The following is a 27,149-nucleotide window of genomic DNA, read 5'->3' as shown; positions in this document are numbered from 1 at the left end:
ACCCTAATGTGTATGTGTGTGTGATCAAACTGCAAAGAGTTGGCACCCTGTCCACAAACTGTGATCCTACTCTGAAAAACAGGTTTAGAAGATGGATGGATCTGTCTGAACTGAAGGTAATGATCAGCGCAATGGCCACGGCCACCGCTTAAGACATAAATGCGCACAAGTAAGACAGAAAGCAATAAATAAATGGTATGCTCAAGACAAACAAGAAGCTGCGGCAGGATAATAAAGACCTGGAGAAACATGTATATAATCACTTTGAAGCAGCCTTTAAAGGTATGCTGGAAAAAATTGATGAACACATTCAGGAAAATGCATCTAAGTTTGGGGAAATACTGAGAGCACATGGCGATCAGTTGGAAGATGTTAAGCAAACATTCACAATTTAAATTGCAGCTGGTACTGCAACTATACATCCTTTTCCCTTCTCGGACACTTATTCTTTAATTACAATTATATGCATATTATATGCGTATATGAATGTATATGTCGAAGGAATTAATAATTCTTTTTTTTACTTTTCTAAAGGAGACTGTTTAACATCATGCCATTGGTTTACTGTTATTGTTATTATCATATTAGGGTTTACTATGGTTATCCAGGGCCACTTTTTAACACCATTCCCTGGGCTAACTACTTTACTAACTCAAGATTGCTGAAGATTAGATTTTATGCTTATAGTAATTGGACTGTATTGACAATAGATTTTGTTTTGGATGTGCTCTGTCTCTAGGTATGTCAGAGGACTGGGAATTTGGGAAGTAATAATAATAATAATAATACATTTTATTTATATAGTGCCTTTCCCATGCTCAAGGCACTTACAGAATATAATAAAGAACGGCAGAATATACAGTATATAGCATTGTACAAACCAGATAAATAAATAAAGAAGATTAAGACAGTAAATTCTGAAAAAAAACAGACAACATAATTGATGGTCTCGCACACACACACATACAGGTTACATTGGCATCTTGACAGAGAGGTAAACTGAGAGAAAGGTAATAAAGTCAAGTAGACCTAAAAGCCTTCCTGAACAGATGAGTTTTGAGTTGTTTTTTAAAAGAATTCATGGAGTCAGCTGACCTGATTAATTTCAGTAGGTCATTCCAGAGTCTGGGCGCTATACAGCTGAAGGCCCTGTCACCCATAGAGTGTAGATTAGTGTGGGGTGCAACAAGATTGCCAGAATCAGAGGACCTTAGTGGGCGGGCAGGCACATAGTGATGGAGAAGGTCACTGATGTAGTTTGGTGCGAGGTTATTTAAAGCTTTGTAGGTTATTAGTAGGATTTTGTAATCGATTCTGTAAGACACAGGGAGCCAGTGAAGACGGAGCAGGATGGGTGTGATGTGCTCGCTGCTGCTGGTTCGAGTAAGGACTCTTGCAGCTGAGTTTTGAATAAGCTGGAGCTGTGATATAAGATTAGAAGGGGCACCTGCCAGTAGGGAATTACAATAATCGATGCGGGATGTGATAAAAGCATGGACAAGTTTCTCAGCATTAGAGAAGGAGAGGAAGGAGCGAACACGGGATATGTTACGGAGGTGAAAGTAAGAAAGTTTCTTAATGTGATTTATGTGGGTGGAATAAGTGAGGGAGGAATCAAAAATGACACCAAGATTTTTTACAGTAGAGGCAGGTCTGATGAGATCACTGCCAAGATGGACTGGGAAGGAGCTCATTTTATTAAGTTGCATTTTAGTCCCAATTTGCAGGAGTTCAGTTTTATTGCAATTTAATTTTAAAGAGTTCTGCTCCATCCAGGTTTTAATTTCACTAAGGCAGGTTGTGAGCTGAGAAAGCTCTGATGAAGTTCCACTTTTAACATTGAAGTAGAGCTGGGTATCATCTGCATAAAAATGATAACCCAGTCCATAGCTACGAATAATATGGCCAAGGGGAAGCATATAAATACAGAAAAGCAGAGGACCAAGGACAGAGCCCTGAGGGACTCCTTGTGTGACTGGCACGGAGTTGGATCTGCTGTTGCCAAGACTAACAAACTCTTGCCTATCAGTCAGATAGGACTTGAACCACTGGAGGGCAGTGCCAGAGATACCCAGCATGTTCTCCATTCTGGACAGTAGGATGTCATGTCTGACAGTGTCAAATGCTACACTGAGGTCTAACAGAATTAATATGCTAGTTTGTCCAGAGTCTGCTGCCATAAGCAAATCATTGGTTACCAGTAGCAGAGCAGTTTCACAGCTGTGCCACGCCCTGAATCCAGACTGAAAGGGTTCCATCAAGTGGGGTCCAGCCTCACATGGGGAGGCAAAACGAGGGGGTGAGGGGACTAGGGAGAGAGAGAAAGACAGCAAGCTATCTCTAATCTATCTTTTTAATCCTTGTAATTATAAATGCCAATGTAACAATAGCCTTCAGTGCAATAACTCCTGGGAAAATTGGAAATTTAGCTCAAAGCTGTATTATTTTTAGTTATGACTTAAAAATGTCAATAAAAGCTCAGAAACAATGTCTCAAAGAGAATGTTAAAGGCGTGAATCATGAATTAAAGAGAAAGAAACTATTCTCTCACCTAACACGTCTAAACGCTAAAATAGTATTTTTACAGTAGACCCACTTATTAAGCAAGGATCAGTTTTGGCTGCACAAAGACTGGATGGCCAAATATTCCATTCCAGCTTTACAAAGAAAACTAGAGGTGTGGGAATTCTTATACATAGAACAGTCTCATTTGTAGTATCAGATGTTGTATCTGATCCTGAGGGGATATATGTGATTGTCACAGGAAATTTATTTAACTGTAAAGTGATTTTAATAAATATTTATGCACCCAATGTCGATGATAGGGAATTCATGCAAAATGTTTTTGCATCCATTCCCAATGTGAACACTCGTAAAATTATAATGGCTGGGGACTTTAATTGTGTTTAAAATACAGACCTAAATAGGTCTCCTGCCACAGGGGCAATGACATCTAACACTGCAAAGACAATTACACAGTATGTAACTGACCACAACTTATCAGACCCCTGAAGATTTCTAAACCCAAACTCAATAGCATATTCCTTCTACTCACCAGTGCATCATTGCTACTCAAGAATTGATTATTTCTTTGTAGATAACAACTTCTTGCCTACGATTAAATCTTGTAAGTACAACACTATTGTTATATCTGACTATCCCCCCTTGATTTTGGAGTTAAAATCACTATGCCTCACATACTCATCTCGCAGATGGTGTCTTAAACCACTTTTATTGGCAGATAAGAACTGTACAGAATTTATATCCAAGCAAGTCAATTTTTTTAGAGACAAATACACCCTCAGAGGAAACCCTGAAGGCCTTCTTAAGAGGATAGCGTATCTCATATCTTTCCCACAAAAATAAATTGGAAACCAAGACAGTATCAGAGCTAGTCAAAGAAATTGCTAGAACAGACCAAGAACATGCCAGGTGTCCAAGTGAAAAGCTTTATAGGAAAAGGCAGGCTCTGCATTCAGAGCTCAACCTCTTAACAACTAAAGAAACTGAACAACTCATACTTAAATCAAGACATCATTATTATGAAAATGGAAAGAAAGCTAATAAGATCTTAGCTCAACTAATCCACAAGCAAAACGTTCGCAATGCAATCCCAGCAATCACCATCAGAAATGGAGACAAAATCATTGACCATAAAAATATAATGCATACATTTAGAAACTTCTATAAATCCTTATACTCTGCTGAGATTAAAGAAGACAAGACACAATCTAAGGCTTTTCTGTGCACATTACAGATACCACAAATAGATACTCTTAGGGCAGAGGAATTGGATAAACATCTAGTACTATCAGAATTACTAAATGCTATAAACTCACTGTAGAGTGGGAAAGCAACAGGCCCTGATGGCTACCCTGCCGACTTTTATAAGAAATTCTCAACTCAGCTAGCTCCCCTTCTATTAGCAATATTTACAGAAGCTAGAGAAAATACAATTCTACCTCAAAGTTTTCACCAAATATTAATTACTGTTTTTCCTGAACAATAATGTTAAGATACTCTCCAAAGTCCTAGCTAGAAGGATGTAGAAAGTGCTGCCTTCGGTAATATCATAAGATCAAACTGGATTTATTAAAGTCAGACACTTAGCTTCCAATCTTCAACACCTGTTTAATGTAATATATTCACCAACAAAGTCAAACACCCCGGAGATATTATTATCATTGGATGTAGAAAAAGCATTTGCCATGGTTGAATGGAACTACCTTTTCACTACATTGGAGACATTTGGGTTTGGCCTGAACATTTGTGCATGGATCAAATTACTGTATACCTATCCGGAAGCTTCAGTTTGTATTAACAACATCAATTCAGACTACTCGAAACTACAGCGTGGTACGAGACAAGGATGCCCCTTGTCACAACTGCTTTTTGCAATCACCATTGAGCCACTCACAATTTACTGTCGAAATGCTATTGAGACAAAGGGGATTATCAGAGAAGGACTAGAAAAGAAAGCTTCTCTATATGCAGATGATATGGTACTGTGCATATCAGACCCACAAAATACTGTGCCTGCAGTCCTAATAGCACTAATAGAATTTCAAAAGATTTCAGGTATCAGAATCAATTTGAATAAAAGTGTGCTCTTCCCAGTGAATTCTCAAGCACAATATTAGATTGGACACCTTCCCTTTTATCATCACAGATCAGTTTAAATACATATAAGTACATATATAGCTTTTTATCAAAAAAATGTTGCCATCTGAATGGAAAAAATTAAGCAAGACTTGCATAGATGGTCAACCCTTCATCTCATTTTAACTGGAAGAATTAATATTTTAAAGATGAATATCCTTCCTAAGCTTCTCTTTTTATTTCAAAACATTCCAATGTACATCAATAGATAATTTTTTAAGAATAAGACTCAAACATAACTTCATTTATTTGGAATTCCAAACATCCACGTATCCAAAGAATGACCCTACAAAGACCTAAGGCGGAAGGCAACATGGCTCTACCTAACTTTACATTTTATTACTGGGCAGCAAATATACAAAGTATAAAAACCTGGACCTGGACAGAAATAGATGAACATACACAGGCTTGGTCCGCAATAGAAATAAAATCCTGCAGTACTTCTTTATATTCCTTGCATTGTATCCCAATAAATACAAGTTATCGCCAATATACTAACAACCCAATTGTGTTTCACTCAATCAGAATATGGAACCAATGTAGGAAGTATTTTAAGATAGAGAAGCTTTTATCTGTGGCACCTCTGCACGAGAACCACCTTTTCCCACCCTCTCAAACGTACGCAGTTTTTAATGCCTGGAAAACATCCAGGATTAAATCACTTAGAGATCTGTACATAGACAACATTTTTGCATCCTACAAACAATTACGCTCCAGATTTAACTTACCAGCAACACATTTCTTTCACTACCTTCAAATTCGAAACTTTGTTAAACAGAACCTACCCAATTTTCCTTACCTCCCACCTACCTCTATGCCAGAAAAAAATTTGCTCAGTCTAGAGGACTCAGACAGCATTTCTGTAATATATAAAACTATTTTTATGGTCCTTCCATTTCAAATATCCAAGAGAACAGTGGGAAAAGGATCTCTTACTCAATATTTCAGAAAAGGAGTGGAAAGTATCAATCCACAAAATTCACTAAAGCTGGAAAAATTTGGAGGTTGGTGGCAGAATTGGCACTCCAACTACCATAAAAAAACTTCACACTGTTCCACTCCATCTGAACTAGTGTGGTGCTGAGGTGTCACTCATTGCATGGCTGTACTCGGGTCCTAATCTGGGATCCTGAGTTGGTTTGTCGTGTGGTGGGTGCGGCAATGCGCTGTACCAGCGTGTGCTCCTAACTTCCTCCTCCTCCTCCTCCATATGCGCAAAGCATAGAATTATTCAACTTAACATTATATATTAAGCGCATCCCTCTTATTGCGAATGTTGCAATCAAGTTCCGGCCTCACTGGGCCACATATTTTGGGCCTGCACCAAATTAACATCATTTTGGACCAAAATCTTTAAATGCCTTCAAACAGCTTGGATGTCACAACCCCTCCTAATCCACTAACAACTGCGTTTGGTGTACTTCCAGATGGGCTTAAAGTGGAGAAGGACAAACAAACTGTAATTGCCTTTACTATACTATTGGCACATAGACTTATCTTGCTCAATTAGAAGAATCCTAACTCACCTATTTTAAGTCAGTGGGTAACTGATGTTCATATACTGTTTGAAACTGGAATAAATCATATTCGCACTTTGAGGATCTGTACAAAACTTTTTAAAATCCTGGCAGGATCTAATCAATAACATTTTAGAATAAGCATTTAAATTGAGGAAGCAGGTTCTCTCCCCTCTTTTTCTCCATTTATCTTTATTAATTTGTTATTTTATCTATTTCCCATTGGGATTAATTAAGTATCTATCTATCTATCTATCTATCTATCTATCTATCTATCTATCTATCTATCTATCTATCTATCTATCTATCTATCTATCTATCTATCTATCTATTCATTTGTCTTTACTAGCATAAAATATTTACACTACTGGCCTAGCTCTCTTTCTCAGGGGTGGGGGTTGATTTGTTTGAAACCTTTTTCTTTTTTTTTTCATTTTGTAAAACTCGAGTTATGTGTATGGAGTGTTATTTGATTTTAATAAATTCAATAAAATTAAAAAAAAAAGAAGATGGATGGATAATAAGCTATTGTTTACTTGAAATTGATAACAACATTAGCTGCTCATAATGACAAATCGGGGGAATTATATTAAGCAGACTAGAGTAGACTGAATTATTATTGCAGACTGGAGACATTATGGGCATATCTGTATGTAAGACCATGAGGACATGAAAGAGAAACTACTCTGCAAGACACTTTCAGAAAAATATGTTTGTGAGGCACAACATTTCTGAAAACAGGCCGGAACTGGGCTTTAATAGCAGGCTTTCTTTCTCTCCTTTTCATATTTCTCTAAAGTGATCTAACCTACATAAAAAAGAAGTGAAGAAATAACTACCTTTGCATAACAATATATTTAAAGGGTAATTTTCTATTTAACCCACCAGCATAACTAAAAACTTACACTGATGGTGACAATACAATCATAATCTTACCATGTACCTCCCACATAAACTTATAAATTAAGATAAACAATTGGACAAGCCTAATACAATAAAAATTATATGAAATCGAAGTATAATAATTTGCATTTAACTCGATTCCTGTTTGCCGCATCCTTGCAGAAGTATGCAAATAAGGCAGTCTCACCATCCAATCAATGCACGATGTCACAGTATACTTTGAATTAAATAAGCCTTTAGTGATACTGTATAATCAAAGCTTGCAGCTCCAATCCTGTTGCCGTGTTGCTGGTTTTATTTAATTCTACTAAGTCTGTGCTATTGTTTTATTACTTGTGTTGTAGCCTCTAATTTGGTTCACTAACCCCCCCCCCCAAAGACCCCCATGTTTATAATGAGTTGTTGTTTGGGTACTTTGTGCCAATTGCTAATATGTTTAACAAGTATTTTTTAACCTAACCATTTCCTTTTGGAGACAGTCCATTGCAAGATAAAATCTATTTCATTAGTACGAAGCAGAAGGCATGCTCCATTCACAACGTACCCAAGCATGTTAAAAGCCAAATTCAGCCACCAATGTCACTTTAATTGAAACTGCAATCAGGATCACAGATGGAAAGAATTTTAATTTAAAAAAAAAAGCATTTGCAATAAAACTTTGCACAAGTAGTAGTATTAATCAGTACATTTCTTTATTATTAAGGCAAGTCATCCTCTTACTACTGTATAGTGTATGTACAGTAATAAAAAAAGTACAAAACATGTAACATTTATACATGTTACATTTTGATGCACGACCAAGATAGAATATGAAAAAACTTGTAATCCTGGGACATCCTTAAATTCCTTTGCATCTCTCCACTAGCGTCTTTTGTTTTATAATTGTGTCGATTAGCACAAACAGCAAGCAGCATTCTATCCCGTCCCACCACCACCACAGCTCAACTCGGGGAAAAAGTTCTCCCAGCTCAAGGCTCTTTATCTTGGTGTGAGGTGCCTGGAATTGTATAGGGTAAATAATATATCATTCTTTGGAACACATGCATTTCATGTGTGTTCCGTATCTACAACAATCTATGCAAATGTAGGATGATAGGAAATGTAAGGCAAGAAATGTTGAACACATACCTACAACAGAAACTTTTTTCATGTTATAGTAATAATGGCAAAGTTTTGACTCCAAATATCAAATAAACACTTTCACAAAACGTACACATATAACCAAACAAGTGCTCTTTTATTCAAGAATATAACCGAAGAAAAAGAAATCGGGTTAGTGTACAACATTGACATGGGAGGTGCAATGGTAAGAACTGCTGACTCATAATCAAGAGGTTACCAGTTTAATTGCGCGAAGTGCTTGAATTACTGTTTTGAGTAGTGAGCTGCTCTTATTGTTACTATTATAGAATATAAACACATTTGATTTGCCACTCCTTATTCAGGAAAAGATCCCAGTCATAACAGTTGGTGATATTGTGTCCCAAACTGTCTCCACGTCATGTACACAGCCGGCAACAACGAATCACATGGCTACCTAGTGAGACATTGTGGAAGTCTTGACAATGACACCAGAATCCTTCAGTGCCTGGGCCATTGACGTTGCGGTCTGACACCAGAATCCTCTTAAAACTTTTCAGTTTCAGTTTAGGCAAACCTAGTGTCCTTTAAACCGGAACAGTGGAATGACGATTCCCTTAAGTTTACCAAAAATGCAGTAGTCCCAGTAAACGGTCAATGCACTTTACATCTCATGCCATCAGAACCAAACTTTGTTATCAACAATGATTTATTATATTGGGTACATGAGCATGAGGGGTACTTGAGGTCACTATTATTAGTACCATGGACCTTCCCGTGGCAGATCTGTGAACTTGCACATACTCATCTCCTAGTCACCCATCTGGAACAAAAAAATGCTGCAGAGGATTAAACTATGATTTTGCATTTCCTGTCCGGAGTGTAAGTTACGTCAGATTCCTAAGAAGGAGAGTGCTCCTCTGGTTCACCTTCGCCCAATTGACATCCCATTTCAATGTATAGAGGTCAACATCATAGGATCCCTTGATCCCTCAGTATGAGGACATAAATATATTCTCATTCTCCTAAATTATGCTACCCACTATCCCGAGGCTATAGCGTTGAGAGTAGCCAATTCAAAAGCTACTGCACAGGAACATGTAGGGGTCTTTGCATGAGTCAGCATTCCTGAAGAAGTCTTAACAGACCAAGGGATGCCTTTTATCTCAGAGATGTTCAGGGAAGTTGTCAAACTGATGGTCTTGTAGAGAGGTTTAATCAGACTCTCTAGCAAATACTATGTAAGGCAGTCAGTGAGGATGGGAGGAACTGGGATCAGCTCCCCCCACGTACTTTTTGACTATCGGGAGGTGCATCAAGCCTCATCTGCCTTCTTCCCTTTTGAATTATGATATGGGCGTAAACCCTGAGGAATATTGGACATTCTAAAAGAAGGATGGGAGGAACAGGCCCTCCCTTCCACTAACATTCTAAAGTATGTTGCACAATTACATGACAGATTTGCCAAAATTAGACTGATCCAAAAAGAGAATATGGAAAAGGCATAAGCAGTGCAGGCCCAATGTTACAATCGTGGGAAAGTACTTTGGTAGTTCTGCCCTGGAGACCGTGTCATGATACTCGTTCCTACCTCACACTCCAAATCAATGACTCATTGGCGTGCCCATATGAAGTTAAGGAGTGAAAAAGGCTTGTTGATTATCTGGTTAAACAACCAAATCATTTCATGAACAAATGGATTTATCACGTCAACATGTTGACGCTGTGGAGGGACAGGAAGCCCGATCCTTACTCTACCCAGCCCCATTCTCTTTTCTGTCCTAACTTCGATCCTAATTTGACACCCCAACAGAAACAGGAGCTTGAAGCTGTAATCATATCCATAGGTAGTGAGTGAGAAACCTGGTCAGACAAATTCCGGGGTAATCGCCCAGTGCATCCTTATTGCCTCCTAGAGAAACAATAAGATGAATTAGAGCTTGCGATCAAATGTATGCTGGAACTAGGTGTAACTAAGGAAAGTCCTAGTTCCTGGTCCAGCCCAGTCATATTGGTCCTTAAGCCTGACGAAAGTTGGGGGTTCTGCAATGACATCCGTTGTCTTAATCAAGTCAATAATGTTTTTGATATGATGATATTATGTAGCAGTGAAATGTCACTGAAGTCTTTTATAGCAACATGCAAAATATGAAAAGGACATTAAAGATATAAAACTATACTTAAAACAATACATTTGTGATGAAATTACATTTAATAGCGTTAAAATATAAAAAATATTGTAATGATCACACTAGAGCAGTGTTTGCAGGTATGCAAATCTGAACTGCTCAGAGCACTTGGTGGGGATGGGGTTGAGGTAAATCAAAGGTAATCTTGCTCTGCTAAATAAGGCTGAGGAACTTCCTGCCCTCGGTATGCAAAATAGCAGCCACAGATCATAGTTTTGATCAACTGTTGCACAGAGCTCTATAGTCCATATTGTGTGTGTTGATTTTCTGTATGTGTGAGCTCTGTGTGCTTATTCATACCATTTTACATATGTCTGAATGGTGCAACCTGGGTTTGGCTTCTTACAAAGCATAGCATTCTGTTTGATCTTGTCTGTTCTATTTTGTCTAGATTGGAATGCCTCCAATTTGTTAAGATTATGTAAGATAATGTCTGCAACACGGCCACCCACAATAGAAACAGCTGCAAAATATCAAGTAAACTGTACTGTATATGTTTTGTTATTGCATTACTCTCACTAGTCTGAGGTAGACATGTAAAGGTTTTACTGAATTATGCACCCATTACTATAAACTTGAATGTGAGCAGGACAAATTACTATTTATAGATAATTGAAAATGCCCGTTGAGAGACAGGAAAATATATCATAAACATCTTATAATATATTTTGAATTAAATGACAAGGCATCTGAGATATGTCAAAGTCTGTTGCATCTATGCAAAAAACAAAAAAAATGATTTAATTATAGGAATTTAAAAATCAGAAATACATTTTTAAATAATTTTGAGGCTATTCTCTGGGATATATGTAAGCTAAAGATTTGTTATCCTCTACTCTACTGCTTAATAAACCATTGTTTATATTTTACATGTGTTATTACTATAAAGCTTTGGAAATTACTTAAAAGAGATAGATATGGCTCTATGTACTGCATGTACATGTACTTTTGAAATTTATCACATTGTGTTTCCAATTTTAATAGATCTTATCTATTTGCTGTACTTAGTAGGTGTGCTATCTGAAAACATGGAATTGAATATAACTACTGTTATATAATATGTATGTTGTAGTTTACTACCAGGATATATTGAACTTTTTTGGTTATGTAGCCCTTTTAACAAAACTCTTTATTAATAAAAAGCTGTTTTGTACCTAATTATTTTACAGATTTTCATGTTTAAACAAAAGAAAAATACTAAAAAGAAAAAAAACTACATACAGTTTCTCCTTTTATTCCTGGAAATCCATCAATACCAGGTGATCCAGTTGGTCCAGGAAAGCCAGGTAAGCCAAATGAACCAGGTATACCTGTAATGCCTGGAATACCCCTTTCTTCACTTGAAAATCCTGGTAGTCCAGGCAACCCAGGAGATCCTGGTTTTCCAGAAGGACCCTTGTCACCTAGATTTAAAAGAATGTATGCCTTCATATTAAATTTATTGTGTTATTATTACAACCAAAATATGAAAAAAGCAGTTAAGAAACAATAGTAACAATAAAATTTATTTATATAGCACATTTTCATACAAATGATGTAGCTCAAAGTGCTTTACAAGATGAAGAAAGAAAAGTTTATAAAAAAATAAAAATATAAAAATAACAATAAGAACAAGGAAAAAAATAATAAATAAAAAATAACAATAAGAATAAAAAAAGAATTTATTAACAAAATATGGAGATAAGCTCAGGTCAAACACTGGCTGAAACTAATCAGAATATAAAAATAACCTTATTCAAAGAAAAATACTGAAAATTTAATGCAAAAGAATAATATCAGACTTTTCAATATTTTGGTTTACTTGTATTTTAATTAGTTAACTAAACAACTTTCTGCTTCTTGAAAACAAATCTTTTTCAAAACATTTTATTACTGCTGCTTCAACTTCACTGCTTCTCTTCTGTATAAGCTGGGGTTCCTCAAGTATTTTTTAAAATAACTCATCCAGTTTAATTAATATGAAGAACTATATATAATATATGCTTTATGATATCATATAGTTCTCCATACTGGATGTTGTTGACTGTGATAAATGTATTGTACTTTTTTTTTTGATGTGTTACATTGATTGCATTTATGACAGGACAGTTTTTTCTCCATATAGCAGTTTGTCTGATGTGTTATAATAAAATAAATCTATACTTGTTCCATATCCTAAGAATATTGTTGATCCATCCCTAATACCCTCAAGAAGGTGTAGTATTTGACTAGTTGCTACTGAATACTGCAACTTGAAACATACAGCTCAGCCACTGGTATCAATTGCAATGGAAAATGACTATCGGATGTCTTATTTTCTTTTTATATTTTTATTGGCTTTAAGATAACCATTTTAAAAGGCCTTTAAGTATCAGGGACTGTCATTGTCATCATGTGCTTTCACACTAATCTACTAATAGCTTACATCCTAATGGCTGCTGTGTTAATACACAATAAACGTTTATAAAGGAAGTGAAAAGGAAAAAAAAACATTTTTAAAGAATTTAAGTTCTGTATGTAATTCATTGATTTCCTGTTCTTGCTTACAGAAATGGACTGGTGTCCACAAGTATTAAATTACATTAATCATAAATCATAAACATGAGTCATGAATATTAAGTATTAAAGTACACTGTAAAGTGCAAGATGCCTTTAAGTCTAATCTACTTGCTCCTTTAGGCACATTTGACCACAACCTGATTTATCTTATCAGCTACAAGCCTGTTATTACACAGCAACCTGTTACCACCCGAACAGTGAGGAAGAGAAGCCCTTTAGGCTAATATGGCTCTGAATGACAGTTTCCAAATGACATACTGGGAAATGATGTGCATGGGGACAATATTGAGGGACACAGTGGTACCCACAAAGACAGTGCATTGTTTACCAGACAACAAGCCCTGGAACTAAAGGAACCAAGGAACTAAATGAATGAAAAAAGAGACCATTCAAATCCAGAGACAAAAAAGGACATACAACATGTGCTAAAGAAATAGCTGAGTAAAGGAAAGGACGCTTACAAAGATAAAATAGAAAGCAAACTCACTCAGAATAACATGAAGGATGTTTGGAATGGACTGGGTATAATTACTGGACTTTTCAGGGCTCAGGTGCTAGAAGGGGATCTGGACAAAGATAATGTCCTGAAACAATTTTTAATAGATTTTCCCTCCCATTTCCAATGACAAGTCTACCCACACCTTTCCTACTACATCAACAGCTCCTACCACGTCAAATGGAATGGCTAGTGACAAGTCCACCTCTGACCATCAGTGTGGACTGTTCATAACTGAAGAGACAGCTGAGGAAGCGACACACAATAAAAGCTACAGGACCAGATGGAGTAAATCCTTCAAGTACACTAGTTGTTTTTCAAAGAATTGCAGTGTTCACATAGACATAGAATTGACTGTACTTCTTACGATATATTCTGCTTTTAAAATTTTGTTCTGCTGCATTTACTTTTGTACTTTCCTGATCATCACTCAAATGCATTTTGTGTATACTTGTGTTTTTTATTAGTATCCTTATATAAAAGCAATAAATAAATAATGATGAGGCAGCACTCACTGATAATTACATAATGGCATTTAGTTATCTGCATAAGCATAAACTCACAGTATTACAATTAATATACAAAGAGACAAGGAGTGTCATTATGTCTTCTGGCAGCATAAAGTGTTCCAATAAACCAAAAAACTATGTTAAGTGTTGAATCTGTTTACAACATAAAACATTTTGTTAAGAAATACTAAGAATAACTTAATACCCACATATACAGTATGTCAAGTTTTAAATATCAATTTTCTGAAATAGCATTTTTTTATATTAGTGTCTGTTATAAAGCTGATAATTATAACCTAACTGGAGCCAAATCAATAATTCAATATGCACACCTAGTCACAGAAGTGCTTTTTTTTTTTCTTTTCAAATCAATGATATTCACAAAGGTATTTGTCTTTTTCAAGAGACAAGATTATAGAACTTTTCTTGACAGCATCTGTTCCATCTGTTTTGTGTCCTGTCTTATATGTCAATATATATATGCAGTTATGCAGTAATGGTTGTCCTTTTGTAAGTTTCTCCCATCTCCACACAGGTTATTTGGAGCTCAGCTAGACTGACCATTGGGTTCTTGGTCATCTCTCTTACCATGGCCCTCCTCCCAGGACTGCAAAGTTTGATTGGATAGCAAGCTCTTGGAATGGTCATGGTTGTTTCGGTCTTCTTCCATTTAAGAATCTTGGAGGCAACTGTGCCCTTGGGAACCTTCAGTGTTACAGGAGTTTTTTGTACACTTCCCCAGATCTGTCCCTCAACACAATCCTGTTTTTTAAGATCTAAAGGCAATTCCTTCTAAATCATGGCTTAATTTTTGCTCTGATACACAATGCAAACTGTAGGACCTTATATAGAATGGTGTGTGCCCTTTCCTAATCATGTCCAATAAACTGACTTTTCTGCAGGTGGACTACAAACAAGAAGAAAAAATGTCAAAACGGTGATCAGAAGAATGGGATGCACCTGAGCCAGAAGTATCATAGCAAAGGGTCTAAATACCTGTGTACAACATAATATTATTTATGTCAATTTATTTTCAATAAATATGCAACAAATGTTCAAATCTTTATATAGTTAATAAATGTTTAAATGATTTTAGCATCGGTCGGCAACATACGAAAATGTGAAAAATGTGCAGGTATCTGAGTACCGCACTCTTACAAAATACTGAGAATTGTATTATATTATGGTCACATGACCCTAGTGGTTCAATCACCTCTACACCCTCAATTCTATCTTGCTTATTACAAAATACTAAATCCAGACAAGCTTCGCCCTGTGTTGGTGCTTTAACATACTGTGTGCAAAAACAGTCACTGATTACTTCTAAAAACATTTAATGTGTTACTCTTTTTACATTTAAAGTTTCTGTTAGAATTTACATTATTATGCATTTTTATTTTTACACTATTTTTTGTTCCTCCATGTATAGTTCCAAATCAGGCCTATCCTAAACTCCCTGCCCCCTACATTCTCTAGTTTTTGCAGCTGCTGAGACAAGCAAGGCTTTCAGGAGGGCGCAGCATGAAAAACCCAAGGTTTTATAATAAAGGACCATGGGGCAGATCATCAGTTACTGGTAACAACTAATAAACTTTGTTATTATAATCCTTCTAGCAGCAGAGAGCTATGATGACTTTGAAGTACCAAACTGTTGTATTTTCTTGTCCAACAGGCTGTTGTATATAGAAATGTTTAACCAAAATGGTAATGACAATGATGAAGGTCCTAAAGGTTAATGACAATGATGAAGATCCTAAAGGTCAGCAGGTAATGTCCTATATAGAGGATGAAGAACTAACAGAAGTAATCTCTGCTTTCAACAGCTGTACAGTAGGCACTTTTGAAAGGATAGACAGAGTCTTTATCATTCTGGATGTACTAAATGAATGAATGACCAATATCCTCTCTTTTTCTGCTTTTGATAGGCCGATAGGCTATTATTAAAGCTCTGAATAAAGTTGAGAATTTCTCTAGCAGAGGCAGAGAACATGTTAAAGGATGGACCAGTGGTATGTCATGTGAAACAAACAAGTTTTTCCTTTTTCTTTTCACCGCCATTATTCTGTTAAACAGAATCCTCTTTAATTGCAGAGAATTTAGATATGAATACAAACTATGCAAATTTTAAGTAAGTATTAGTGCAACACTTTAAGTATTGATAACAGGTAACTTCAGAATATGTCATAAGTAGGATATGTTTATTCTAAACACTACAAGGCCAAGAGTTGTGCTTTCAAATGACTAATGCACAGGTCTTTATGTTTGATATGATTAGAATTTTTTCTTTTACCCATTGAGTGTTAATTTGTGTGTTTTGTTTTTGTAATATTGTGAGACAAGAATTTGATATACTTGTGTCACAACAAATGGAAGCACAAGGAGAGCATCTGTGAAACCTTTGAAGTTGGGATTCCACTTCAACCCCTACTCCATATAAACATGCCTATTTTCTTATTTGTCTTTTGCCTTTTATGATTATGTTATAAAAGCTTACCAACCATGCATAATGCCATTGTACAATTAATTTAATTATTGACGTAAATAATAATGGACACATTTTTCCTGTTACTGTCTAAGATCCTTGATTAAGTACTGTTATTTGAAATTCTTACTGTATATGTTTTTCGCCAGTTGATATCAAAATGTCATAATTATATTATACAATTTTATTCATTTTTTGTTTATTACAAACAAACATGTTCATCCACATTATATTTCTCTTTAATTAATAAATATCCATCCATCCATTATCCAACCCGCTATATACTAACTACAGGGTCACAGGGGGTCTGCTAGAGCCAATCCCAGCCAACACAGGGCGCAAGGCAGGGAACAAATCCTGGGCAGGGTGCCAGCCCACCACAGAATTAATAAATATATACTGTATAATATAGGAGTGGACATTTCATAGTTGCGTAACACATACTGTACAATCATTCCCTGATCAGTATGCTTATTAAATTAATTTTCTTAGTGCACTTCCTGAATTCAATTGACTCATCATTATTATTGTTAATTCTAAATATTGTATTTGATATGGTTGAACAATTTATCCTGAATAATTATCAATAAAGTCAGCTTTTGGAAGTCCCAATACTGAATTTTCCTTGACTTTTTAAAAAGTGCTGACCCAATCAACTGAAATACACACGAACACTACTAGAATAAATAGATTTTACCAGAGCCTCCACTGGTAACTCTTTTAGCACTATTATACCATGGAAGACTCAAAGAGTGTCTGATCTAAAGAGAACGTGCCGGAGAGCTGAGTGTAAATGGAAAAAAAACTAAACTGATTATCCACTATGAGATATTGAAGGTTAAAATAACAGAATACAACAACATAGTCCATCTTGAGAGGCGGTGTTATTTCTCTAGAATTATAAATAACAATGCTAGTAATCCCAGAGTCTTATTCTCTAAAATTGATCATCTGCTAAACCCAGGTCACTCAATGGAATACCTCCAAAAAACTTCCAGTGAAACTTGAGGCTTTTGCTGTATTTTTTAATCAAAAAATTAATGATATTAGAAATAATATAGTACATCTCCCCAATATTGATCCTCTTAAACCCTGGTACTCCAGAAGAAGTTTAAGAAGTTAAATTCTTTCACCAGGATAGATTTACCTGATTTATATAAAATAATTTCTCATCTGAGACCATCCACCTGCGTCCTTGACCCAATACCAAAAAATTTTTTCAAAGAAGTATCTGGCTTGCTAATTATTAGTATTCTTGACATAGTAAACTTGTCATTAGATACGGGGGTCTTCCCAGACTGTCTTAAGACTGCTGTAGTTAAACCCCTCCTGAAGAAAAATAATCTTTTTTTTTTTTATATTTTATTAATTTTTATTGTAATCATTCCATACAAACATATCAATTTATAACCAAACAAATTAAAAACAAATCAAACCCCACCCCTGAGAAGGAGAGCTTAGCCAAAGGAGAATTGCTTTGGGCTTTTTAATAAGACAACATTAAGCAAAGGAAAGGGAGAAATAAATATCTATGTAAATAAGAGATAGAGAAGGGACTTAAATGTGGTAATGGTTGTTTCTCTTATTCTAAAATAATATTGATCAGATCCTGCCAGGTTTTGAAAAAATTTTGTACAGATCCTCTAACTGAGAATTTTATTTTTTCCAATTTCAAATAATATAAAACATCGGTTTCCCACTGACTTATCAGAGGAGAGTTAGGATTCTTCCAATTTAACAGAATGAGTCTGTGTGCCAAAAGTGTAGTGAATGCAATCACCGTTTGCTTGTCCTTTTCCACTTCAAGTCTGTCTGGAAGAACACCAAACACAGCTATTAATGGGTTAGGAGGGATTGTGACCCCAAGGCTGTCTGAAAGGCACTTAAAAATTTTTGTCCAAAATGATGTTAATTTGGTGCAGACCCAGAACATGTGACTCAGTGAGGCAGGAGCTTGGTTGCAGCGTTCGTAGGTTGGATCTTGCCCTGGAAACATTTTGGACAGTTTTAAGTGAGTGAGATGAGCTCGATACATAACTTTTAGTTGAATAATTCTGTGCTTTGCGCATATGGAGCTCGAGTGAATTCTCTGCTTTGCTACCTTCCACTCCTTTTCTGATATATTGATTAAGAGATCTTCTTCCCAAAGTCCTCTTGGATGTTTGAAAGGTAGGGACTCTAATAGGATTTTATATAATGCGGAAATGGTGTTTAATTCCTCAGCAATGAGCAGTATTTTTTCCAGCATTGTGGAGGGTGCAAGGTGGGGAAAATCGGGCAATTTCTGTTTAACAAAATTTCTAATTTGAAGATAGTGAAAGAAATATGTAGCTGGGAGGTTGAATTTTGAACGTAATTGTTCAAAAGATGCAAATATGTTGTCTATATAAAGATCTCTGAGCATTTTAATCCCAAAACTTTTCCAAGTATTAAAAACTGGATGTTTGTGAGGGTTGAAAGAGGTGGTTTTCTTGCAGAGGTGCCACCGATAAAAGATTTTCCATCTTAAAATGCTTTTTAATTTGGTTCCATATTCTAAGTGAGTAAAGCACAATTGGGTTATTAGTATATTTGCGACAACTTGTATTTATTGGAGAGCAGAGCAGGGAGTATAAAGAAGTACTACAGGAATTTATTTCTATTGCCGACCAAGCCTGTGTATGTTCATTTATTTTTGTCCAGGTTTTTATGGCTTGTATGTTTGCTGCCCAGTAATAAAACTGAAAATTAGGTAAAGCCATGCCACCTTCTGCCTGAGGTCTTTGTAGGGTCGCTCTTCGGATACATGGCTGTTTTGAGTTCCAAATGAATGAGGTTATTGTTGAATCTAACTGTTTAAAAAACAATTTATTGATATATATTGGAATGTTTTGAAATAAAAAAAAAAGTTTAGGAAGGATATTCATCTTAACAGTATTAATTCTTCTGGCTAGAGTGAGATGAAGGGTTGACCATCTATCCAGGTCTTGCTTAATTTTTCCATACAGACGGCAAAATTTTGTTGATAAAGAGCTTTATGTTTACTTGTGATATTTACCCCTAGGTATTTAAACTGATCTGCTATGGTAAAAGGTAGGGTGTCCAATCTAATATTATATGCTTGTGAATTCACTGGAAAGAGTATACTTTTATTCAGATTAATTTTAAGACCAGAAATCTTTTGAAATTCTGTTAGTGCTGTTAGAACTGCAGGGACAGTGTTTTCTGGGTCTGATATATATAAAACCATATCATCTGCATATAGAGAAATTTTCTGTTCCAGTCCTTCTCTGACAATCCCATTTATCTGATAAGAATTTTGGCAGTGAACCGCCAGTGGTTCAATGGCGATTGCAAACAGCAGTGGTGACAAGGGACATCCTTGTCTGGTGCCACGTTCTAGCTTAAAGTAGTCTGAGCAAATGTTATTAATACAAACTGAAGCTTCTGGATTGGTATACAGTAGTTTGATCCATGACAAATATTCGGGCCAAACCCAAATTTCTCCAATGCAGTGAAAAGGTAATTCCATTCGATCATGTCAAATGCCTTTTCTGCGTCTAATGATAGTAATATCTCTGGGGTGTTTGATTTTGCTGGTGAATATATAATATTAAACAAGCGTTGGAGATTGGAAGATAGATGTCGGCCTTTAATAAATCCAGTTTGATCCTGTGATATTACCGAGGGCAGAACTTTCTCCATCCCTGCAGATTTTTTTTTTCTCTCCAGTCGTCTGGAATTTTTTTTTTTTTCTGTCCTCCCTGGCCATCGGACCTTACTTTTATTCTATGTTAATTAGTGTTCCCTAATTCTATTTTCTTATTTATTTTGTCTTTTTTCTCTTTCTTCATCATGTAAAACACTTTGAGCTACATCATTTGTATGAACATTAAAGAAAAAGGATTATGTAAGTCTAATTAATGCAGAGTTAAATATTTTAAAGCTCAACATTCTAAAACTATGACTGACAGATAGAACGTTCTAATTGTAAGATCATTAAATTAAATGTGATTGTATTTACAGGTATCAGGAAAATGCTCTTTTACATCATAAACATATGACAAAGCAGAACAAAAAAATACCTCGTCAGAAATATTATCAGAATATATTTCCAATTTAATTACTTAAAGGTTAAAGAGTAGATAGGGGCTGTGTTGTGTATAATAAAATGTCCAGAGCAGCAGAGTCATTTTAAGTTGGTTTAGATGGTTATGTAGAACAGAATCATGTCATGAATAGCTTGACTAACATGGGGAAAATCCAGAAAAACTGCAGAATTTGTTAATACTGTATTCAAGGCTGAACATTAGATCTTCACAGAGACTAAACAAAATAAATTTTATTAAAAAGTAATTAATAATTGAAAGGTGTCTATCAGCCTTAGATACTGTAGATAGATAGATAGATAGATAGATAGATAGATAGATAGATAGATAGATATTGTCCCTATCTATCTATCTATCTAAGTGAAAATTTTAATTTTACATACACTCCCAAAAATAAATAAATAAATAAATATAGTAAAAACAAACGACAACCCCATTCCCTCAACACACATAACAGCTTATGGCTTGGATAACAGAGAGAGCTGCTGTTGTCAATAACAGACTTGTAGGTGGCAATAACATGAGGTCTATGATAACCATGCATCTTACATTTAGTATTGTTAACATATGGAGGCAGCCGACGGATGTCTTTAACTCATAATTTTTTGCTGGCTTTCCTAATTTAGACCATTCCCTGTTACATAATTTTGAGTGTGTCAAATATACAATCTATAATCTTAATACAGCTAAAAAAAGGAATAGAGATTCACAGTCAACAAACTCAAAAAAAAGCCTGCCATTATACTGAGAACTGATGTGCATCTCTGTGGAATAATTGACACACCCCATAGCAAACAAGGAACAAAAAGTGTTCTGTAGGCAGAAGGGGATGCAATGGAATATTAGGAATATTACATAAATAGTACATGAATAGTAATGAAGGTAATGAAACATTTTAATAATTTTTTTCAGACTTGTGTATCCTGGAATGAAGATTTTACTTTGATAATTTATTCAAAATTTAAAACCCGCCTTAAGTGAGCCTTGTAAAAAGCCAAATTCCCCCCTGAGAACACATAAAGTTCTACCTAATCTTCTATCTCATAAAGTTCTTTCTGTCAGATTTTGTAGTTTAGTACTTCCCCCTTCCTTTTATATCTGTAACCTCCAGACAATTAGATGGAGTAAACGATTAGTAGAAAGTTACACTTTTAATTAGGTGTTTTAGACAATATGCCAAAAATAATAAACCAAATATAGATGTGAGTCTTGTTTAAAATAATACAACTTGACATGTACTAGCCACTCATACTTTCTCAGGCTAACTAAGCTGGTCAGTAAATTCCTGCTTGGGAATTTCAGTTTTTGACTACTTACATGTAAAATGGACTGGATTAAAATTATGCAATGTTAGACATTAATAAAAAATATAAACCTATATAGTACAATTAAGAAATTTTCAGTGGTCTTGCCAGCATCCTGTATTTTTTCATGGCACCTTTAATGAATCAATATGGGGTTAGCGTTAAGCAAGATGTACTCTGAAAATGTATTATAGTATATTTGTAATACCTTAATTTCATAACTTGACAAGGATGTTCTTATTAATTTAAATTATTTATAATAACTTTTTCTTTGACTCATAAGAGGAGGTGGCTGCATTTTCCATACGAGTCGTATTTCTTAGCAGTTTTCTAAACACAAACTTCATGAGCTGCTGGAAATACCACCAGCCTTCGGGTAAATTGGATGGCTCCCAGTCGATTTGTGGAGCAAGCATATCAGTAACACCTATCTGTTCTGCATCTTAGTAAGTACAACTCTCTATTCAGACACAATTTTTCTGTTCATTTGTTGCTTTACTAATGTTTATTTTAGCAAAAAACAACAGTCACACAGATGAGGCTCCATTTATTTTTTACTTGTTGCACACTTCGTATGAACTTAGTCATGTAAATCGGATCTTACTGTTAACATTACACTTTCCATTTGTTTTAAAGCTTTTGTTGGCATTATTAAATAGAAGTGCTTTGGTTGCATAAACTTAATTAATCTTACTTGTAGTTTTACACTCACATATCTGTAGTCAAAATACTCAGGATTTTAAAGTACAAAATGACAGCTGAATTAAAAATAACTGACAGTTTAATCTAAAAAGCAGATTAATGTAAATAGAAATACTAGTAATAGTGAAAGTAAAAATAGATACATAGATAGATAGATACTTTATTAATTCCAAGGGGAAATTCACATACTCCAGCAACAGTAAATAGAAATACTAGTAATGGTGAAAGTAAAAATATATGTATATTGTACATTGTAGTACACGTACACATAGGGGACATCTTCAGGACTCCTGTCAGGAAGGCAACACCACCTCAGATAGAGAGGAGGCACTGTTGCTAACTCAGTCACTTTTTGCATCTGCAGATTAGAGGGACTCCAGCCAGAACCAAAAAACCAAAGTAGGCACTGGAAGTAGACGTTTACTTTAGGACCTGCGACTGAGAAAGACGGAGCTACCACTTGAATTTTTTTTCCCTCTCTTACTTTTTGCTCATGGCAGAAATGGTAGCTTTGCGCCCTCATGTGTTGTTTTCTTTAACTTTGACTATTACCATCATTAAACAGGGTTTCCATGCTGGGAACCCAAATTTTTAGCTGACTCGCTCTCCTCTGTGCTTACATCATATATGTAGGTACTAAGTGATCTTTCCATAATTGAAAGCCAAAATGTCATACCTCGGGACCCAATAAATCCTGGTGATCCAGGTGTTCCTCTGTTTCCTTTTTCACCTTTAGGCATACCATGAAAAAATAAGAAAGGACCAGGTAGACCATCTTCTCCTTTATCACCTACATAATAAATACAAAAAGAAAAAAAAAATAGACAGTTGACAAAATAAAATTTGTCATGGATCTCAGTTAACTGATATTTTCATACTAAAGCAGTATTCTTTTTTTAATGGCATCACTAAAGCCCTGTTTAAGGAAATATGCTCGTCTATTCCCATTAAACTAACCTTTAATTGTAATTCTTTATTTACAGTTTAAATAAAGATCCTCAAAGGTTTTATTTTCAACCATATATTTCATAATCTCATCATGCAGGACATGCTTAAAATCGTTTAAAGTATAGTTGTTGATATAACTGACATTAGCATTCTACTACAAAATCTTGAGATCTTAGACTTTGAAAAGACAGACATATATTCAATTATGTATAAGTTGTAGTCAGATTCATCATTTCTCTGTGGCAAGTTCTTCAGTAATAATTTGCCTGGGGATGATTTAATGTTGTACTTGACTGTACTTTCTTATTAAACGCTAGGTGTTAAGTTCAGAAGCTGAAGTCATGTGCTCTGGTGTGCAGCCTCACACCTACAAGAAGAATTATGTTTCTGACAGTGCGGGTTGCATAGCAACATAAAGAGTGCTTGCAAAATCCTTAAATATGACATATTCTTACACTTCATTATCTGCACTGTTAAATGAATGTACTCTTTGTTTTATTTAAACATAAAGCACACTTTATCATTGCCAACAAACTCCCTTCAATATTTAAGCTTTTAACATACTACATACTGTTCCTACAAGGGGGTGACCCAAAAATGTCAATAACATGGGAGTAGCGTATTGTTATCGACTATGCCAATGAGTACTATGCCTATAGTCTTACCAAACAGTCTGCCAAATGGCATTATGTTGAGTTGTTTGAGTATATATTTCTGACATTTATTCTACAACCATGCACATGAGTTCAGCAATTTTCTTTTCAACACATTGAAAAAAGCCTGCCAGGTTATATTAAACATTAAGACAATGATGACCATATTTTTCAGCTTTAATGGACACGTTAGTAAAGAGTTTCCCCATGAACAGACTTGTCTGTTAATAAGCAACTGTCACACATGGGCGTCAGTGGACTTCTCAAAGGGCTGGGGAAAGGTATGTAATGACCCACCTAGACGAGATAAGGGGCTACCACTGACTTTGTCCTGTTTTTTTCTTCTCTCACAGCTCTGAGAAGTCTCCCAGAAGGGGCACTTAGCCCTGCCCCTTCCAAAAGTTTTGCTATAAAAGATGTGCCAATTAAAAAAGAGGTGTGTTTTGCTGGAAGACCCGAATCAGCTGCACGGCGGAGGACAAGACTTTCTTAAAACTACAAAAAAGGAGGAATCCCTGATCGAGAACAGTGCATTAGCGCTTTTTTTTTTTGTTACTTTTACTTTCTGTTTATTTCTTCTTGTGACAATTAAAAGGGATGGTGCAGTTGGCATCCCAAATTTTTGACTAATTCCAGTCTGTCCTTCTACTGCCCGACCACATAACATTACACTTAACTGTTGAGTAGTCTGCCGGAAAGCATGAGTGGAAAAAAGTTTGAAGCAATGGCGAATGGAAAACTGTATTTTGCAACAGGACTGCACACCTGCGCATACTGTGTTGTCAAAGAGTTTTTGACTAAAAACAATGTGGTTGCTGCCTCACACCTCCTATATCTGCCAGATCTGAATCCCTGTGACTCCTTTTTGTTCCAGGAATTTAAAATTGCCATTGAACGGAAGACAATTCGCTGGGGTGTTAGAAATCCAGGAAAAAAATCCACGGAGATGCTCAACACAGCAACAAAAGATGAGCACAGGAAATGTTTCAAGGAATGGAAAAAGTGCTGGGACAAGTGTATTGCATCTCAAAAGGAGTATTTTGACAGTGACTAAAAGGGAATTGCCATAAGTTGTCCAATACTTTTTTAAACAATTCCTGAAACGTTTAAATCCTTCCTCATACATACAGCATAGTACATAGAACATAACCTGTTTTACAGTGAACATTAATTTTGAGTAAAAATACATCATGCACAATATCTGTAAGTGGAATGGATTCCTGAACATCTCTGTCCAATCAGATACCTCTGTGGCTGATTTCCCTAACTAGAATTGATGTAAGAATATTCAAATAGAAATGAGAGTAAAGTGCTGCAGTTAGCACTGTTTTTTGATTAAAAATTCAGCTACTGGAAAACCAAGGTGACTTTGGGCTTGTGTATACAAAAAGGAAAAAAAAACAGTATTTGCATGAACACAAGTTCTCATCTGGTTAGTCATTCACCTAACAGAGCACCAGAACTGCAGCAATAATATCATATTTGGAATAGTGGTGAATAGATTATGATTTTCTTAAATTCAGCCTGGTCCAGCTCAAAGTAACGTGAAGTATACTGATTTTTTTCAGGACAATTGCTTTGTCAGTGTTTAGCAATAAACGCAGCTTTATCTGGACTGTGCTCAACTTATCCAGAGTGTGCCATTTGTGGTCATTGTGTTTTTTTATATTTATACTAGACAAAGAGCCTGTTTTGACAACATAAGATGAAACGGGCACGAGTAGAATAGTATAATATATAATAAGTATAAGCACCACAAACCCGATATAGGTGTATTGAATGAATGCATAATTAGGCCTCGCGCTGTAGTCGAAATCGCCTTTCAGGCCTCTAGAGCTTTAATCAAAGTCGCCTTTCTCTTTGAATTTTCGCGGCCGTAGTCGCCTTTCTCTTTGAATTTTCACGGCCGTAAATCCGCCGCCTGCCGCGATGTCGGTCTCGTAAGGTTTTTCGGGCAGCTGCGCAGAAGGCGACTGCGCATTCGGCTTCGGACGAACGTGAGTGAGTGAGGAGACTGGCGAATTATGTATTAAGATGTCTTTTTGTGTAACTATCTCTATTTTTCTGGGTAGTTTTTGATTAAATAGATTGCATCAACCAGCTAAAAAATCAGAAAAGAATTATCTGTTTTTTTTTATGTAAGGCTTATGAAATATGAACAAAGGCTTAAGGGGATTAAATTGGATAAATTTGTGATGAAGGAACCTGAAATGGGAATGCCAAAACCAATAAAACACAGTATTGAGAACTACACTTTAGTTAATTTAATACAATAAACTCAATGATGAATTCCAAAAACAAAATTCAAAACAATAATTTGAAAACAAAATTCATTAATTCATTAATTCAACTAGAAACCTTAGCCCCGGAAAATATAGACCACAACATTTAGCTAAATTAATAGTACAAAATAAAAACAAAACAATAGCAAGGAAGTAACCAAGAAAAAGCCAACAAAAAACAAACAAACAATAAATAAATAAGGGACGAGATATGCAATCTTTTTGCTTTCATCAAAATGATTTTGCTTTGGCTGCCACTACTCTGTTTAAGTCTAAAGGGGTGCAGCTGTTACCTCAAACTTTGACATTTTTTTGATAATTAGAAGATGCCTCCTTTTTAATACTGACTACCTAATCCTTATAAAGCGCTGTAATTTTGAAAATTCACCTCCAACCATATAGCAAAATAGGAAGCACCAGGACTCTAAAGACTTGGACCTTTGTCCTTTTACAAAGATATCAGGAGAGCCACACACCCCTTTACAGCAACCTCATGACCCCCATGCACTCCCAGTCCATCTATTGACTTCATAGGAAGAGTCGTCAGAGACATGACTGTCTCTGCCGAGGTAAGTAAATCTCTCAACAAGGTCGATACTCTTTCCATAGACAGACACACTGCTGGTGGCTTTGCCCCAAGAGGTCAGTAAAGGTCTTGATCTTGTTTTTTATCCAGGACACTTGTAAGCTCAGACACTCAGTCTCTCTAGGGCCCTGATCAGAGCCTCTATTGACTCCATGAAAATCACAGCGTCATTGGCAAAGTCAAGATCAATGAATCTTTTTTCACCGACAGATG

General features: G+C 35.7%; 2 protein-coding genes across 2 annotated transcripts in view; one reads left to right on the top strand and one right to left on the bottom strand.

The window, feature by feature from the left end:
- col4a6 (collagen, type IV, alpha 6) overlaps positions 1-27,149 on the bottom strand; it is a 542,265-nt gene that overhangs the window by 147,821 nt on the left and 367,295 nt on the right. The window contains exons 30-31 of the mRNA XM_028815433.2: positions 23,144-23,257; positions 11,570-11,751 (exon numbers count right to left, since the gene is read on the bottom strand). Of these exons, the coding sequence (XP_028671266.1) occupies positions 11,570-11,751; positions 23,144-23,257 (296 nt within the window). The remainder of the gene's footprint in view (positions 1-11,569; positions 11,752-23,143; positions 23,258-27,149) is intronic.
- Positions 1-27,149, top strand: part of LOC127529743 (craniofacial development protein 2-like) — a 928,907-nt gene that overhangs the window by 612,482 nt on the left and 289,276 nt on the right. The gene's annotated exons all lie outside the window — the stretch shown is intronic.

This window comes from Erpetoichthys calabaricus, chromosome 12 (assembly GCF_900747795.2).
Source record: "Erpetoichthys calabaricus chromosome 12, fErpCal1.3, whole genome shotgun sequence".
Taxonomy (NCBI): Eukaryota; Metazoa; Chordata; class Cladistia; order Polypteriformes; family Polypteridae; genus Erpetoichthys; species Erpetoichthys calabaricus.
Note: the sequence above shows the minus strand (reverse complement) of the source record. Positions and strands in the feature narration are given on the sequence as shown.